Source organism: Hyla sarda, chromosome 1 (assembly GCF_029499605.1).
Source record: "Hyla sarda isolate aHylSar1 chromosome 1, aHylSar1.hap1, whole genome shotgun sequence".
Taxonomy (NCBI): Eukaryota; Metazoa; Chordata; class Amphibia; order Anura; family Hylidae; genus Hyla; species Hyla sarda.
Genome location: NC_079189.1, coordinates 15,511,575 through 15,529,806, shown reverse-complemented (window position 1 = coordinate 15,529,806; position 18,232 = coordinate 15,511,575). Strand labels below are relative to the sequence as shown.

General features: G+C 47.7%; 1 protein-coding gene and 1 long non-coding RNA gene across 2 annotated transcripts in view; one reads left to right on the top strand and one right to left on the bottom strand.

The window, feature by feature from the left end:
- SFXN5 (sideroflexin 5) overlaps positions 1-18,232 on the bottom strand; it is a 296,507-nt gene that overhangs the window by 149,817 nt on the left and 128,458 nt on the right. Inside the window, exons 10-11 of the mRNA XM_056552672.1 lie at positions 6,279-6,369; positions 1,105-1,220 (exon numbers count right to left, since the gene is read on the bottom strand). Coding sequence (XP_056408647.1) covers positions 1,105-1,220; positions 6,279-6,369 — 207 coding nt within the window. The remainder of the gene's footprint in view (positions 1-1,104; positions 1,221-6,278; positions 6,370-18,232) is intronic.
- LOC130314253 (uncharacterized) overlaps positions 15,598-18,232 on the top strand; it is an 82,520-nt gene continuing 79,885 nt past the window's right edge. Inside the window, exon 1 of the long non-coding RNA XR_008862032.1 lies at positions 15,598-15,789. This is a non-coding gene — a long non-coding RNA (uncharacterized LOC130314253). The remainder of the gene's footprint in view (positions 15,790-18,232) is intronic.

Below are 18,232 nucleotides of genomic sequence, written 5' to 3'. Positions count from 1 at the left end.
TATATATCATCCTGGTGATGTTATGGTGTAGTATATACAGTGTAGAGGGAGGGTATATACTGTGGTGTAGTATATACAGTGAAGGTATATACTGTGGTGTAGTATATACAGTGTACAGTGAGGGTATATACTGTGGTGTAGTATATATAGTGTACAGTGAGGGTATATACTGTGGTGTAGTACATACAGTGAGGGTATATACTATGGTGTAGTATATACAGTGTACAGTGAGGGTATATACTGTGGTGTAGTATATATAGTGTACAGTGAGGGTATATACTGTGGTGTAGTACATACAGTGAGGGTATATACTATGGTGTAGTATATACAGTGTACAGTGAGGGTATATACTGTGGTGTAGTAAATACAGTGTACAGTGAGGGTATATACTGTGGTGCAGTATATACAGTGTACAGTGAGGGTATATACTGTGGTGCATTATATACAGTGTACAGTGAGGGTATATACTGCAGTGCAGTATATACAGTGTACAGTGAGGGTATATACTGTGGTGCAGTATATACAGTGTACAGTGAGGGTATATACTGTGGTGTAGCATATACAGTGTACAGTGAGGGTATATACAGTGGTGTAGTATATACAGTGTACAATGAGGGTATATACTGTGGTGCAGTAAATACAGTGTACAGTGAGGGTATATATTGTGGTGTAGTATATACAGTGTACAGTGAGGGTATATACTGTGGTGCAGTATATACAGTGTACAGTGAGGGTATATACTGTGGTGTAGTATATACAGTGTACAGTGAGGGTATATACTGTGGTGTAGTATATACAGTGTACAGTGAGGGTATATACTGTGGTGCAGTAAACACAGTGTACAGTGAGGGTATATACTGTGGTGTAGTATATACAGTGTACAGTGAGGGTATATACTGTGGTGTAGTATATACAGTGTACAGTGAGGGTTTATACTGTGGTGTAGTATATACAGTGTACAGTGAGGGTATATACTGTGGTGTAGTATATACAGTGTACAGTGAGGGTATATACTGTGGTGCAGTAAATACAGTGTACAGTGAGGGTTTATACTGTGGTGTAGTATATACAGTGTACAGTGAGGGTATACACCAGGATACATACGTGTTTGGCAGCGGTTCTTGATGAGCCCACGATCTTCCCGCCTCCGTCCAGCACGTCGATGCCCTCCTCCAGTTCACTGTGTCTCATTAGGACCACGTTACAGATATTGGCACTGGCTGGAGAGAGAGGAGATGAGACGTTACCATAAGGCAGGAGGGGGCGCTGTAGGGTCCGCACCGACTGTAATGACCTATATATATATAAGGGGGGAGATTTATCAAAACCTGTGCAGAGGAAAAGTTGCCCAGTTGCCCATAGCAACCAATCAGATCACTACTTTCATTTTGCAGAGGCCTTGTTCAAAATGAAAGCAGCGATCTGATTGGTTGCTATGGGCAACAGGGCAACTTTTCCTTCGCACAGGTTTTGATAAATCTCCCCCCTTGAGATGTATACAGGACAGCTGACTGGGTATAAGGGACAAACAATAAAATACAAGCAAATAATAATAATAATAAAAATGCCCGGGCCGGGTACACGGCCCCTGTGTCCAGTCTGGTGTCCTTAGTAATGATCCTCCGGTGTCCCCTCTCCAATACTACCGCTATATAGCCTGTCTGATCCGCTATCTTATATTTTATATATATATATATATATATATATATATATATATATATATATATTGATGCCGTTCTTGCTTTGCTTTAAATATCTTCAATAAATTCAATAAAAATTAAAAAATTAAAAAATTCAATTACCGTAAAATCCCGGAAGTCTGGCATTGAACCCTGGAACGTTACAGAGTGACCCCGGCCCCACCGTGGCGCCGCACCGCAGGGCGGTATTATTAATTAACCCAAGAGCAGAGGCCGCACGTTCGGGAGAGTTTCCTCATCCCCGGGAGATTTCGGCCTAAATCTAATAATCTGTTTACCACTATCCCCCGATGAAACGAGACGAGGAATTGGCAATTAGTGGTGAGATATGATCGTCGGCCGCCTAATAAGAAGGCAAGTTAGAACACAAAGGAAGTCTAATGGATGGAACATGCCGCCCGGCGGAGAGAGAGAACCTTGAATTCATCAGAGCAATTAGTTGCAAAACTAGGGAAATTAGTCGCAAAACTACAAATCCCAGCATGCCCGGACAGCCTTTGGCTGTCCGGGCATGCTGGGAGTTGTAGTTTTGCAACAGCTGGAGGCACCCTGGTTGGGAAACACTGGTATAGGAGCAGGGACTCCTGTCTATGATAGATGTCCCCGCTCCTCGATCCAAATAGGCTTCTATTTGCATCCTAACATATCAGTAAATCATTTAATTTACCAAGAAAAAAAAAAAAAAAACTCTAAAATCCTGGTCACTATGGGGGAGATTTATCAAAATCTGTGCAAAGGAAAAGTTGCCCAGTTGCCCATAGCAACCAATCAGATCACCGCTTTCATTTTGCAGAGGCCTTGTTAAAGGGGTACTCTGGTGAAAACCTTTTTTCTTTTAAATCAACTGGTGGCAGAAAGTTAAACATATTTGTAAATTACTTCTATTAAAAAAAATCTTAATCCTTCCAGTACTTATTAGCTGGTGAATGCTACAGAGGAAATTCCTTTCTTTTTTGGAACACTGATGACATCACGAGCACAGTGCTCTCTGCTGACATCTCTGTCCATTTTAGCAACCGTGCACAGCAGATGCATGCTAAGGGCAGCATGGTGGCTCAGTGGTTAGCACTGCTGCCTTGCAGTGCTGGGGACTTGGGTTCAAATCCCACTAAGGACAACAATAAATAAAGCGTTATAATTATTATTATAATAACGTCAGCAGAGAGAACTGTGCTCGTGATTTCATCAGAGAGCATTCCAAAAAGAAAAGAATTTCCTCTGTAGTATTCAGCAGCTAATAAGTACAGGAAGGATTAAGATTTTTTTTATAGAAGTAATTTACAAATATGTTTAACTTTCTGCCACCAGTTGATTTAAAAGAAAAAAGGTTTTCACCGGAGTACCCCTTTAAAAATGAAAGAAGCGATCTGATTGGTTGCTATGGGCAACTGGGCAACTTTGCCTCTGGACAGGTTTTGATACATGGGGGAGATTTATCAAAATCTTGTGCAAAGGAAAAGTTGTCCAGTTGCCCATAGCAACCAATCAGATCGCTTCTTTCATTTTGCAGAGGCCTTGTTAAAAATGAAAGAAGCGATCTGATTGGTTGCTATGGGCAACTGGGCAACTTTTCCTCTGGACAGGTTTTGATAAATCTCCCCATATGTGCCCTCAAATCTGCTATCCACTGCCTGTTGTTAGGTTCGAAATGTCTCTAGTAACAGACAGCAAGACAAGATTGCTAGAAGTGCGGGCGGGGCTTAGCATGTGCTATGTGCAGGAGAGACAAAGAGTGAGTGTGTACATCGGTAAGGCTAGGTTCACACTTCGGAATTTCCGCCTACAATTCCGCTTTGAAATTGCAGGCAGAAATTCTGCTTACTAAAATGTATAGTATAGTGAAATGGGTTTCCGTTACCAAATTCACACTTCTGAAAAAATTAAAGGGGTACACCGGTGGAAATTTATTTATTTTTTTCTTAATCAACTGGTGCCAGAAAGTTAAACAGGTTTGTAAATAACTTCTATTAAAAAAAAATCTTAATCCTTCCAGTACTTATTAGCTGCTGAATACTACAGAGGAAATTATTTTCTTTTTGGAACACAGAGCTCTCTGCTGACATCATGAGCACAGTGCTCTCTGCTGAGATCTCTGTCCATTTTAGGAACTGTCCAGAGCAGCATATGTTTGCTATGGGGATTTTCTCCTATTCTGGACAGTTCCTAAAATGGACAGAGATGTCAGCAGAGAGCACTGTGTTCGTGATTCAGCAGAGAGCTCTGGGTTCCAAAAAAAAAAAAATATTTCCTCTGTAGCATTCAGCAGCTAATAAGTATTGGAAGGATTAAGATTTTTTAATAGAAGTAATTTACAAATCTGTTTAACTTTCCGGCACCAGTTGATTTAAAAAAAATCCCTTTAAATGGGCCCACAGACAGTCCGCAATAGTGTCAGATTTGCGGACTGTCCGCGGACCCATTCAAATGAATGGTAGCGTAACTCGCAGGGGGTTTCCTGCAGCGGGAAACAGTTACGAGCGTGTGAACGCACCCTTAGGGTATGGTCACACATAGCATATTTGATGCTGCATATTTTGAAATACACTGCAGATGTTAGTGCCAGCAAAATCTTTGGCACTTAAAGGGGTACTCCGCCCCTGGCATCTTATCCCCTATCCAAAGGATAGGGGATAAGATGTTAGATCGCCGCGGTCCGGGACCCCGGGATCCCCGCTGCGGCACCGCGCCATCATTACTGCACAGAGTGAGTTCGCTCTGTGCGTAATGACGGGCAATACAGGGACGGAGCAGCGTGACGTCATGGCTCCGCCCCTCATGACATCATGCCCGTCCCCTTAATGCAAGTCTATGGCAGGGGGCGTGACGACCGCCATGCCCCCTCCCATAGACTTGTATTGACGGGGGCAGACCGTGATGTCACGAGGGGCGGAGCCGTGATGTAACGATGCTCCGGCCCCTGTATTGCCCGTCATTACGTGCAGAGCGATCTCGTTCTGCGCAGTAATGATAGCGCAGTGCTGCAGCGGCGATCCCCGGGGTCCCCAGCAGCGGGACCCCCGGCGATCTGACATCTTATCCCCTATCCTTTGGATAGGGGATAAGATGTCTAGGGGTGGAGTACCCCTTTAATATTTGCAGCAAATTTTCTTGATTTTAGCTCCATGCTGCAGGAGTGACCGCCTTTATTAAAACAAAGAAGAAATGAACAGCTGAGGGAGAAATAACGCAGCACTAAATACACTGCTGGGCAAAGTAGAAGCCTATTTCATGCCCCAAAATACGCGGTGGATGACCCTACATTAGGCCGCATTCACACTATAAAATGTATCCGTTTTAATGATCCGTTCAATGTTCTGTTATAAAAACCCTGAAAATGGGCCGTTAGAAAATCCCATTATAGTCTATGGGGTTATTTACGTTATCCGTTTTAACCCGTAAAAGCCCGTTATTAATAACAGACGTTATTTTGTGATGGAATGCACCATTTCTTCCATTCATTCCCCCGTCACAAAATAACGTCCGTTATTAAAGGAGATGTCCAGTGCTGAAAAACTTTTCCCCTATCTTAAGGGGGGGGGGCGCACGATCTCCTGTACGGGGCCCCGGCAGCACACAGGAAGGGGGCGTGTTGACCACCGCACGAAGCAGCGGCAGACACGCCCCCTCAATACAACTCTATGGCAGAGCGCTGCCTTCAGCAATCTCCGGCTCTGCCATAGAGATGTATTGAGGGGGCGTTTCGGCCGCCGCTTCGTGCGGTGGTCGACACCCGCTATCTGGCCAGCGAGTCGGGGCCCCGTACAGGAGATCGCGGGGGGGCCCCAGTGGTCGGACCCCCCCCGCGATCTGAAACTTATCCCCTATCCTAAGGATAGGGGATACGTTTTTCAGCACTGGACTACCCCGCCTCTCCCCGACCCCGACAAATCTCGCCTCTCCGAAAGGCCTTCGCACGTGACCCGTGAGTCTAATCCACTGCCATCACCTGAACTAAAGTGACACTGGCTCCAAAAAATGAGGTATCCAGGAGAAATACAAAGAAAGAAGCGGCGTGAAACTTCAGCTGCTGTGGGACAAGGTGTGTCCGCTCCTCTAATTTTTCGTTTGCAGTATTATAAATTCACACTTCGGAACTTGTGAAGCGCAATTTGTGAACACAAAATCCGCTTGAAAATTTCCGCCTGAAGAATGGCGTTGCTCATACTTCACACGGAAATACTCGCGGAGGAACACATTGCAGTCTATTGGAGACTGCAGCGTCCGCGCGGTCCTAACGCACTCGGAATCTCCGGGTGGAAATTTTCTGCCGGGAGATTCCGCAGTGTGAACCTAGCCTAAGTGTTCAGAGGACCTGTACTGTCCATTCAAGGTCAATCAAGGCTTCCCTCTTGTCTCATCAGAGCTTAGTGTCACTGGGAAAGCATGGGAATTACAAATATTAAGTGGACAGCAATGGAAAAAAAAAATTCTAAATAAATAAATAAAATAGGTTAAAAAAATTTATGTTCCCAAGGATTTCTACAAAACAGACTGACAACAAGCACAGTGAGATTATCTCCTGTAGGCCTCATTTTTAGATTTTGTGTCCCCCCCCGATGGTTGGCTCTATGGACTTACCGACAGCTGGAAACGGGACAAATCGCTTGATGAAGAGTCTGGTAGAAGGAGAAAATTTGTTTGCCCTCTGAACCAGAGAGTTAAGGCCGACCTGGAAAAAGGAAGATATAGGAGATTAGAGAAGAAGTCTACACCATTCCTTATACACAATGCATTAAAGGGGTTATCCAGGAAAAAACTTTATATATATATATATATATATATATATATATATATATATATATATATCAACTGGCTCCAGAAAGTTAAACAGATTTGTAAATTACTTCTATTAAAAAATCTTAATCCTTTCAGTACTTATGAGCTTCTAAAGTTAAGGTTGTTCTTTTCTGTCTAAGTAATCTCTGATGACACGTGTCTCGGGAAACGCCCAGCTTAGAAGCAAATCCCCATAGCAAACCTCTTCTAAACTGGGCGGTTCCCGAGACAGGTGTCATCAGAGAGCACGTAGACAGAAAAGAACAACCTTAACTTCAGAAGCTCATAAGTACTGAAAGGTTTAAGATTTTTTAATAGAAGTAATTTACAAATCTGTTTAACTTTCTGGAGCCAGTTGATATATAGAAAAAAGTTTTTGCCTGGAATACCCCTTTAAGAAAGTCTTCAGACCCCTTCACTTTTTGCACATTTTGTAGTGGACTAAAAAAAAAAATTTGAAACAAAGTTTTCTCCATCATTCTGTCCTTAAAGGGGTACTCCGCTGTTCAGCATTTGGAACGCTGGAGTCGGCAGCTCGTAATGTCATAGCCCCACCCCCTGATGACGTCATGCCCCGCCCCCTCAATACAAGTCTATGGGTGGGGGCGTGACAAAAGTCACGCCCCCTCCCATAGACTTGTATTGAGGGGCGGGGCGTGACATCATGAGGAGGAGGGGCTAAGACGTCACAAGCTCCCGGCTCCAGCGTTCCAAACGCTGAGCAGCGAAGTAGCCCTTTAACACCCCAAAATGACAAAGTGGAAACAGAATTTTATAAATTTTGGCAAATTTATATAAAAAGTAAGAAAACCAATTTTTGCCTGGACATGGACAAGTATTCAGACCCTTTCCAATGACATTTGATATTTATCTCTGGCTCCTCCCATTTCTCTTGATCATCTCTGAGATGTTTCTCCATCTTGGTTGGAGTCACCTGGGGTAAATACAGCTGATTCGACAGAGTAAGGAAAGACACAGTCCTGACTATATAAGGTCTTACAGCTGACAATGTATATCAGAGCAATGTATATCAGGACTCTTCCTAGAGCTGCCGCCCCACCAAACTATGTAATCGGGGGGAGAAGGACTTCGGTAAGAGAGATGACTAAGAACCCAATGATCACTCTGTCTGAGCTCCAAAGATCCTGTGTGAAGATGGGAGAAACTTCCAGAAGGTCCAGTACATCACTGCAGCCTCCACCAATATGGGCTTTATAGCAGAGTGGCCAGAAGGAAGCCTCTCCCCAGTATAAAACACATGCAAGCCACCTGGAGTTGGCAAAAAAAAAAAAAAACATCCAAAGGACTCTCCAACTGTAGGAAACAAGAGTATCTGGTCTGATAAAACCAAGATTAGACTTTCTGGCCTCAATTCTAAGCATTATGGAGCAAACCCGGCACTGCCCATCACCTGCCCAATACCATCCCTACAGTAATCATGGTGGGGGCAGCATCATGTCTGGAGGAAACCAGGTACTGCCCATCACCTGCCCAATACCATCCCTACAGTGATCATGGTGGGGGCAGCATCATGTCTGGGGGAAACCAAGCACTGCCCATCACCTGCCCAATACCATCCCTACAGTGATCATGGTGGGGGCAACATTATGTCTGGGGGAAACCAAGCACTGCCCATCACCTGCCCAATACCATCCATACAGTGATCATGGTGGGGGCAGCATCATGTCTGGAGGAAACCAGGCACTGCCCATCACCTGCCCAATACCATCCCTACAGTGATCATGGTGGGGGCAGCATCATGTCTAGAGGAAACCAGGCACTGCCCATCACCTGCCCAATACCATCCCTACAGTGATCATGGTGGGGGCAGCATCATGTCTGGGGGAAACCAAGCACTGCCCATCACCTGCCCAATACCATCCCTACAGTGATCATGGTGGGGGCAACATTATGTCTGGGGGAAACCAAGCACTGCCCATCACCTGCCCAATACCATCCCTACAGTGATCATGGTGGGGGCAGCATCATGTCTGGAGGAAACCAGGCACTGCCCATCACCTGCCCAATACCATCCCTACAGTGATCATGGTGGGGGCAGCATCATGTCTGGAGGAAACCAGGCACTGCCCATCACCTGCCCAATACCATCCCTACAGTGATCATGGTGGGGGCAGCATCATGTCTAGAGGAAACCAGGCACTGCCCATCACCTGCCCAATACCATCCCTACAGTGATCATGGTGGGGGCAGCATCATGTCTGGGGGAAACCAAGCACTGCCCATCACCTGCCCAATACCATCCCTACAGTGATCATGGTGGGGGCAACATTATGTCTGGGGGAAACCAAGCACTGCCCATCACCTGCCCAATACCATCCCTACAGTGATCATGGTGGGGGCAGCATCATGTCTGGAGGAAACCAGGCACTGCCCATCACCTGCCCAATACCATCCCTACAGTGATCATGGTGGGGGCAGCATCATGTCTGGAGGAAACCAGGCACTGCCCATCACCTGCCCAATACCATCCCTACAGTGATCATGGTGGGGGCAGCATCATGTCTAGAGGAAACCAGGCACTGCCCATCACCTGCCCAATACCATCCCTACAGTGATCATGGTGGGGGCAACATTATGTCTGGGGGAAACCAAGCACTGCCCATCACCTGCCCAATACCATCCCTACAGTGATCATGGTGGGGGCAACATTATGTCTGGGGGAAACCAAGCACTGCCCATCACCTGCCCAATACCATCCCTACAGTGATCATGGTGGGGGCAGCATCATGTCTGGGGGAAACCAGGCACTGCCCATCACCTGCCCAATACCATCCCTACAGTGATCATGGTGGGGGCAGCATCATGTCTGGAGGAAACCAAGCACTGCCCATCACCTGCCCAATACCATCCCTACAGTGATCATGGTGGGGGCAGCATCATGTCTGGAGGAAACCAGGCACTGCCCATCACCTGCCCAATACCATCCCTACAGTGATCATGGTGGGGGCAGCATCATGTCTGGAGGAAACCAGGCACTGCCCATCACCTGCCCAATACCATCCCTACAGTGATCATGGTTGGGGCAGCATCATGTCTGGAGGAAACCAGGCACTGCCCATCACCTGCCCAATACCATCTCTACAGTGATCATGGTGGGGGCTGCATCATGTCTGGGGGAAACCAGGCACTGCCCATCACCTGCCCAATACCATCCCTACAGTGATCATGGTGGGGGCAACATCATGTCTGGAGGAAACCAGACACTGTCCATCACCTGCCCAATACCATCCCTATAGTGATCATGGTGGGGGCAGCATCATGTCTGGGGGAAACCAGGTACTGCCCATCACCTGCCCAATACCATCCCTACAGTGATCATGGTGGGGGCAGCATCATGTCTGGAGGAAACCAGGCACTGCCCATCACCTGCCCAATACCATCCCTACAGTGAAGTATGGTGGGGGCAGCATCATGTCTGGAGGAAACCAGGCACTGCCCATCACCTGCCCAATACCATCCCTACAGTGATCATGGTGGGGGCAGCATCATGTCTGGAGGAAACCAGGCAATGCCCATCACCTGCCCAATACCATCCCTACAGTGAAGTATGGTGGGGGCAGCATCATGTCTGGAGGAAACCAGGCACTGCCCATCACCTGCCCGATACCATCCCTACAGTGAAGTATGGTGGGGGCAGCATCATGTCTGGAGGAAACCAGGCACTGCCCATCACCTGCCCAATACCATCTTTACAGTGATCATGGTGGGGGCAGCATCATGTCTGGAGGAAACCAGGCAATGCCCATCACCTGCCCAATACCATCCCTACAGTGATCATGGTGGGGGGCAGCATCATGTCTGGAGGAAACCAGGCACTGCCCATCACCTGCCCAATACCATCCCTACAGTGATCATGGTGGGGGTAGCATCATTTATGGAGGAAACCATGTACTGCCCATCACCTGCCCAATACCATCTTTACAGTGATCATGGTGGGGGCAGCATCATGTCTGGAGGAAACCAGGCACTGCCCATCACCTGCCCAATACCATCCCTACAGTGATCATGGTGGGGGCAGCATCATGTCTGTGAGGACAGGGAGGCTGGTCCGGGTTGAGGGAAATCTAAATGGAGCAAATAAGGTTTTTTAATGACCTCAGACTGGGATGAAGATTCACCTTCCAACATGAGAATGACCCTAAGTAGACAGTCACGACAACACAGAAACTTGTAGTGTTTTGCCTCTCATGGACCTCCAGGGATTGGATGGGTATCATATTTTGTTTATAATAATACAGTAAAACTGCAATTATTTTATATGTGTACATGACATTCATTCTTTTTTGTTGCTTTTCTTTTATTTATAGGGCTAAAAAAATCATTAAGACGGTTGCACAGTAATGAGATGTACCATGACTAGCGGACTACATGCCTACAATTACTGCTCCGTCTTGTCTTTGAGCAGTAAGCTGCGCCGGTGTGGGAGCACATAGCACTTAGCCTCAGTGGAGGCCGGAGCCCACCGGTGCCTCGGCCTAGAGTGATTATGGGCAGTAACAGCAGATTCACAAGCTGTCAAACACACTCTCCCCGCGTGCTGCTCACAATTATCGGGGAGAGCGAGCTGGGATTAAAAAACCCACAGGGGCTTTGTCACGTAGGAGACGGTGACAAATAACCTGAACGTATGTTGTGCAAGAAGGTAGAGCAACCTATCAAATACATAAATACTCCGGCTGTAACTCCTTCAGTGCCACTGGCTTAGTCTTACCCGTCTCTGGTACAGACGAAACTGGCACCGGCAGAGAAAACTGTACAGACCTGTGTGCCCAGACAACAAGGCCGACATGTCTTATATCACTACAACCACAGTGAACGTGTAAGGGCCTCAAGATGTCGTTACTGAATGGAATAAGACAATAGATGACAGAGACGGCACTCACCGATAGGGTCTTCACTATTCAAATTCTGCGATGCATACAGACAAGGGCAGGTAGAAGCGAGAGGAAAGGCGTCCCGGACGCCCCTACCCTGTCGCTTCTACCTGCCCTTGTCTCTATGCACCGCAGAATTTGAATAAAGACCCTATCGGTGAGTGTCTGTCATCTATTGTCTCATTGGATTGCATACCTACTTCAGACTGAGCACCAATAGTGTTTGGGCTTCAGGTGTGGATCAAGATGCAGCTGTCTACTCATACATTGTGTGAACAGTGCCTAGTCGTGCATGTGCCGGACATTACCTCTCCTAGTTGTGCATGTGCCGGACATTACCTCTCCTAGTCGTGCATGTGCCGGACATTACCTCGCCTAGTCGTGCATGTGCCAGACATTACCTCTCCTAGTCGTGCATGTGCCAGACATTACCTCTCCTAGTCGTGCATGTGCCGGACATTACCTCGCCTAGTCGTGCATGTGCCAGACATTACCTCTCCTAGTCGTGCATGTGCCAGACATTACCTCTCCTAGTCGTGCATGTGCCGGACATTACCTCGCCTAGTCGTGCATGTGCCAGACATTACCTCTCCTAGTCGTGCATATGCCAGACATTACCTCTCCTAGTCGTACATGTGCCGGACATTACCTCTCCTAGTCGTGCGTGTGCCGGACATTACCTCGCCCAGTCGTGCATGTGCCGGACATTACCTCTCCTAGTCGTGCATGTGCCGGACATTACCTCTCCTAGTCGTGCATGTGCCGGACATTACCTCTTCTAGTCGTGCATGTGCCGGACATTACCTCTCCTAGTCATGCATGTGCCAGACATTACCTTGCCTAGTCATGCATGTGCCGGACATTACCTCTCCTAGTCATGCATGTACCGGACATTACCTCTCCTAGTCGTGCATGTGTCAGACATTACCTAGCCTTGTCATGCATGTACCGGACATTACCTCGCCTAGTCGTGTATGTACCGGACATTACCTCGCCTAGTCATGCATGTACCGGACATTACCTCGCCTAGTCGTACATGTGCCGGACATTACCTCATCAAGTCATGCATGTGCCGGACATTACCTCTCCTAGTCGTGCATGTGCCGGACATTACCTCACCTAGTCGTGCATGTGCCGGACATTACCTCGCCTAGTCGTGCATGTACCGGACATTACCTCGCCTAGTCGTGTATGTGCCGGACATTACCTCGCCTAGTCGTGCATGTACCGGACATTACCTCGCCTAGTCGTGTATGTATCGGACATTACCTCGCCTAGTCGTGCATGTACCGGACATTACCTCGCCTAGTCGTGTATGTACCGGACATTACCTCGCCTAGTCATGCATGTACCGGACATTACCTCGCCTAGTCGTACATGTGCCGGACATTACCTCTTCAAGTCATGCATGTGCCGGACATTACCTCTCCTAGTCGTGCATGTGCCGGACATTACCTCACCTAGTCGTGCATGTGCCGGACATTACCTCTCCTAGTCATGCATGTACCGGACATTACCTCGCCTAGCCGTACATGTGCCGGACATTACCTCTTCAAGTCATGCATGTGCCGGACATTACCTCTCCTAGTCGTGCATGTGCCGGACATTACCTCACCTAGTCGTGCATGTGCCGGACATTACCCCTCCTAGTCGTGCATGTGCCGGACATTACCTCTCCTAGTCGTGCATGTGCCGGACATTACCTCGCCTAGTCGTGCATGTGCCAGACATTACCTCACCTAGTCGTGCATGTGCCGGACATTACCTCGCCTAGTCGTGCATGTGCCAGACATTACCTCTCCTAGTCGTGCATGTACCGGACATTACCTCTCCTAGTCGTGCATGTGCCGGACATTACCTCTTCTAGTCGTGCATGTGCCGGATATTACCTCTCCTAGTCGTGCAAGTGCCAGACATTACCTCACCTAGTCGTGCATGTGCCAGACATTACCTCACCTAGTCGTGCATGTGCCGGACATTACCTCGCCTAGTCGTGCATGTGCCAGACATTACCTCTCCTAGTCGTGCATGTGCCGGACATTACCTCGCCTAGTTGTACATGTGCCGGACATTACCTCTTCTAGTCGTGTGTGTGCCGGACATTACCTCGCCCAGTCGTGCATGTGCCGGACATTACCTCTCCTAGTCGTGCATGTGCCGGACATTACCTCTCCTAGTCGTGCATGTGCCGGACATTACCTCTCCTAGTCGTGCATGTGCCAGACATTACCTCGCCTAGTCATGCATGTACCGGACATTACCTCGCCTAGTCGTGTATGTGCCGGACATTACCTCTTCTAGTCGTGTGTGTGCCGGACATTACCTCTTCTAGTCGTGTGTGTGCCGGACATTACCTCTTCTAGTCGTGCATGTACCGGACATTACCTCTCCTAGTCGTGCATGTGCCAGACATTACCTCGCCTAGTCGTGCATGTGCCGGACATTACCTCTCCTAGTCGTGCATGTGCCGGACATTACCTCTCCTAGTTGTGCATGTGCCGGACATTACCTCTCCTAGTCATGCATGTACCGGACATTACCTCGCCTAGTCGTGCATGTACCGGACATTACCTCGCCTAGTCGTGTATGTACCGGACATTACCTCGCCTAGTCATGCATGCACCGGACATTACCTCGCCTAGTCGTACATGTGCCGGACATTACCTCTTCAAGTCATGCATGTGCCGGACATTACCTCTCCTAGTCGTGCATGTGCCGGACATTACCTCACCTAGTCGTGCATGTGCCGGACATTACCTCACCTAGTCGTGCATGTGCCGGACATTACCTCTCCTAGTCATGCATGTACCGGACATTACCTCACCTAGTCGTGCATGTGCCGGACATTACCTCTCCTAGTCGTGCATGTGCCGGACATTACCTCACCTAGTCGTGCATGTGCCGGACATTACCCCTCCTAGTCGTGCATGTGCCGGACATTACCTCTCCTAGTCATGCATGTGCCGGACATTACCTCGCCTAGTCGTGCATGTGCCAGACATTACCTCTCCTAGTCGTGCATGTGCCGGACATTACCTCTCCTAGTCGTGCATGTGCCGGACATTACCTCGCCTAGTCGTGCATGTGCCAGACATTACCTCACCTCGTCGTGCATGTGCAGGACATTACCTCGCCTAGTCATGCATGTGCCAGACATTACCTCTCCTAGTCGTACATGTGCCGGACATTACCTCGCCTAGTCGTGCATGTACCGGACATTATCTTGCCTAGTCGTGCATGTGCCGGACATTACCTCGCCTAGTCGTGCATGTACCGGACATTATCTTGCCTAGTCGTGCATGTGTCGGACATTACCTCGCCTAGTCGTGCATGTACCGGACATTACCTCGCCTAGTCGTGTATGTACCGGACATTACCTCGCCTAGTCATGCATGTGCCGGACATTACCTCGCCTAGTCGTGCATGTACCGGACATTATCTTGCCTAGTCGTGCATGTGTCGGACATTACCTCGCCTAGTCGTGCATGTACCGGACATTACCTCGCCTAGTCGTGTATGTACCGGACATTACCTCGCCTAGTCATGCATGTGCCGGACATTACCTCGCCTAGTCGTGCATGTGCCGGACATTACCTCACCTGGTCACTCTAGTTACTGAATGGTTTGGTGCCGATTTGTGCGACCAAAGGCGTTCACCTTGTTCTAGGGACGTGCACAGACATTTTGGGAGGCAGGGGCTGAACTGGGAAAAAGGGCACTTCTCATAAGGATTTATAGAAATGGTAACATAATGATGCCAGACTTCCCAGCACAGCCCAGTGCACCTTTAGAAGGAACATCTAAAGCACAGGGGCTCAAGCCCCCTTTCTGGTAAACCCGTGCATAGCCCTGGTGGTGTTCACCATATGTTATGCTTCTTCTTCTCATGTAGTTGGGTCTAAGAAGTATTTACAGCTCTTGCAGCCACTTTGTTTTAGCAGCAATGGACAGGGAGACTGGTCAGGGTTGAGGGAAAGCTGAATGGAGCAAAGTATATTCTTAATGAAAAACTGATCCAGGGTGCTCAGACTGGGCAGAAGGTTCACCTTCCAACAAGACAATGGGGGAGATTTATCAAAACCTGTCCAGAGGAAAAGTTGCCCAGTCGCCCATAGCAACCAATCAGCCATAGCAACCAATTCTTTCATTTTTAACAAGGCCTCTGCAAAATGAAAGAAGCGATCTGATTGGTTGCCATGGGCAACTTTTCCTCTGGACAGGTTTTGATAAATCTCCCCCAATGACCCTAAGCACACGGCCAAGACAACAGAGGAGCGGCATAGGGACAACTTTGTGAATGTCTTGGGGTGGCCCAGTCAGAGCCTAAACCCACTAGAACCTCTATTCAGTGTCAGGGTTCTGCCAGCCGATCCGAGTGACCATGTGCATGGTGGTACTGGGAGAGATAGTGGTCAGCGGTAGGTGGAGCGTTCATGTGTAATGTGGGACTGTGTAAGAGGAGAAAAAGAAAGACTGGAGGACAGCGCCTCGTTCATTACCCCTCCAGTACTTATTAGCTGCTGAATACTAAAGAGGAAATTCTTTTCCTTTTGGAACACAGAGCTCTCTGCTGACATGACGAGCACAGTGCTCTCTGCTGACATCTCTGTCCATTTTAAGAACTGTCCAGAATAGAAGAAAATCCCCATAGAAAACATATGCTGCTCTATACAGTTCCTAAAATGGACAGAGGTGTCAGCAGAGAGCACTGTGGTCATGATGTCAGCAGAGAGCTCTGTGTTCCAAAAAGAAAAGTTTTTTTTCCTGGAATACCCCTTTAATGTATGTATGGACAGTGCTTCCCAACCAGGGTGCCTCCAGCTGTTGCAAAACTACAACTCCCAGCATGCCCGGACAGCCAACGGCTGTCCGGGCATGCTGGGATTTGTAGTTTTGCAACGGCTGGAGGCACCCTGGTTGGGAGACACTGGTATAGGAGCAGGGACTCCTGTCTATGATAGATGTCCCCGCTCCTCGATCCAAATAGGCATTCAAATCGAACAAGCCCTTATACACATATGTTGAAAGGGGGGGGGAATATTTAAATTTGTTGGAAAAAAAAATGTCTGGTACACGTGATGCCGCCGCCAATCACTGCCTTCGATCTTGCGCTGAACATACAAGCAAAGACCCCAGATGTTGGTCAGGTGACACCGAAGCGACGAGGGAGTAAAGTTTTCTATATAAGCCGGTAACACCTATTCATTTCTCGGAATACCGGGGTCCTCACTAAGTGGAGTCACACTGCCCCCGTTTGTGGGGTCGCGCGGGGCTCTCGCGATCCCGATACATGTATATAAAATCATTAGTGTCATTTCTGAGCTAATAGAAGACGTCAATCACACGTGCGGCATCTGACGGCTCGCGTCCCTTAATTAATCGCCTCCGCGCTGATATCTGCGCCGCCATCGAGCCTCCCGAGGCCTTGTCACGTTATTCAGAAGTGAAGACAGGCCGGTGGAACGTCACCCAGGTCCTATTTTTAGTTCAATACTTCGGCGCTTTCATACGGGAGGCGAAAATCGAGTCTAATGATTTTTAAGGCGGCTTTAAAAAACTTTACGTATGAGGTTCTTCCAAAGCGTAGCTACGGTCGGTGACTCCAGCCTGGCTGCGCTGTTTACTGAGGACGCAATTTAACCCTTTCTACCCTCTCCCATTGATTTCAATGGGAGACGATAAAAAAAAAAATCGGCACTTGTCGCTTATTTAGGGCGTTTCTGCCTTTACTGTATATTTTTCAATAAAAGGCTTAAGAAAGAGGACTCTCTTAACCTGTACCCTTTTGTGGTGCTGCTTTTGGCATAGAAATGCCTCAATGTTAAAAGGTGCTCGTAAGGGAGCGACGAAAACTGAAAGGGGTTATCCAGGAAAAAACTTATCAACTGGTGCCAGAAAGTTAAACAGATTTGTAAATTACTTCTATAAAAAAATCTTAATCCTTCCTTAATCCTTAATCAGCTGCTGAAGTTGAGTTGTTCTTTTCTGTCTGGCAATAGTGCTCTCTGCTGACATCTCTGCTTGTCTCAGGAACTGCACAGAGTAGGAGAGGTTTGCTATGGGGATTTGCTTCTACTCTGGACAGTTCCCGAGACAGGTGTCACCAGAGAGCACTTAGACAGAAAAGAAAAACTCAACTTCAGCAGCTCATAAGTACTGAAAGGATTAAGATTTTTTTAATAGAAGTAATTTACAAATCTGTTTAACTTTCTGGAGCCAGTTAATATATATATAAAAAAAGTTTTTTCCTGGAATACCCCTTTAAGCATTTTTTTCTAGCTTCTTTAAAGCTTCCTTCTGCTCCCGGGAGGTTTCTGTCCCCCCTTAGCTCGCCTTAGTTCCCTGGAAAGTACCCCACTCCAGGGAACTAAACTTTTTGACACTTATCCTCTATACATAAATGGGGATAAATGTCTGATCGCGGGGGGGTCTGATATCTGAGCACTCCACGATCTCCTGTATGGGACCCTGGATACTTACACGTCCTCAGAGAACTCCATCCCCTCCCTTTCTGGATGAACGCAAGTGACAGCCTGCTTAGCCAATCACTAGTGGAGGCAGGACATCGCTTCGGTTGGTGATTGGCAACAACATCTGTCACTTCCATTAAAGGGGTACTCCGGTGGGAAACTTATTTTTCTTAAATCGACTGGTGCCAAAAAGATAAACAGATTTGTAAATCACTTCTATTAAAAAATCTTAACCCTTCCAGTACTTATTAGCTGCTGAATACTACAGAGGAAATTACTTTCTTTTTGGAACACAGAGCTCTCTGCTGACATGACGAGCACAGTGCTCTCTGCTGACATCTCTGCCCATTTTAGGAACTGTCCAGAGCAGCATTTGATTGCTATGGGGAAT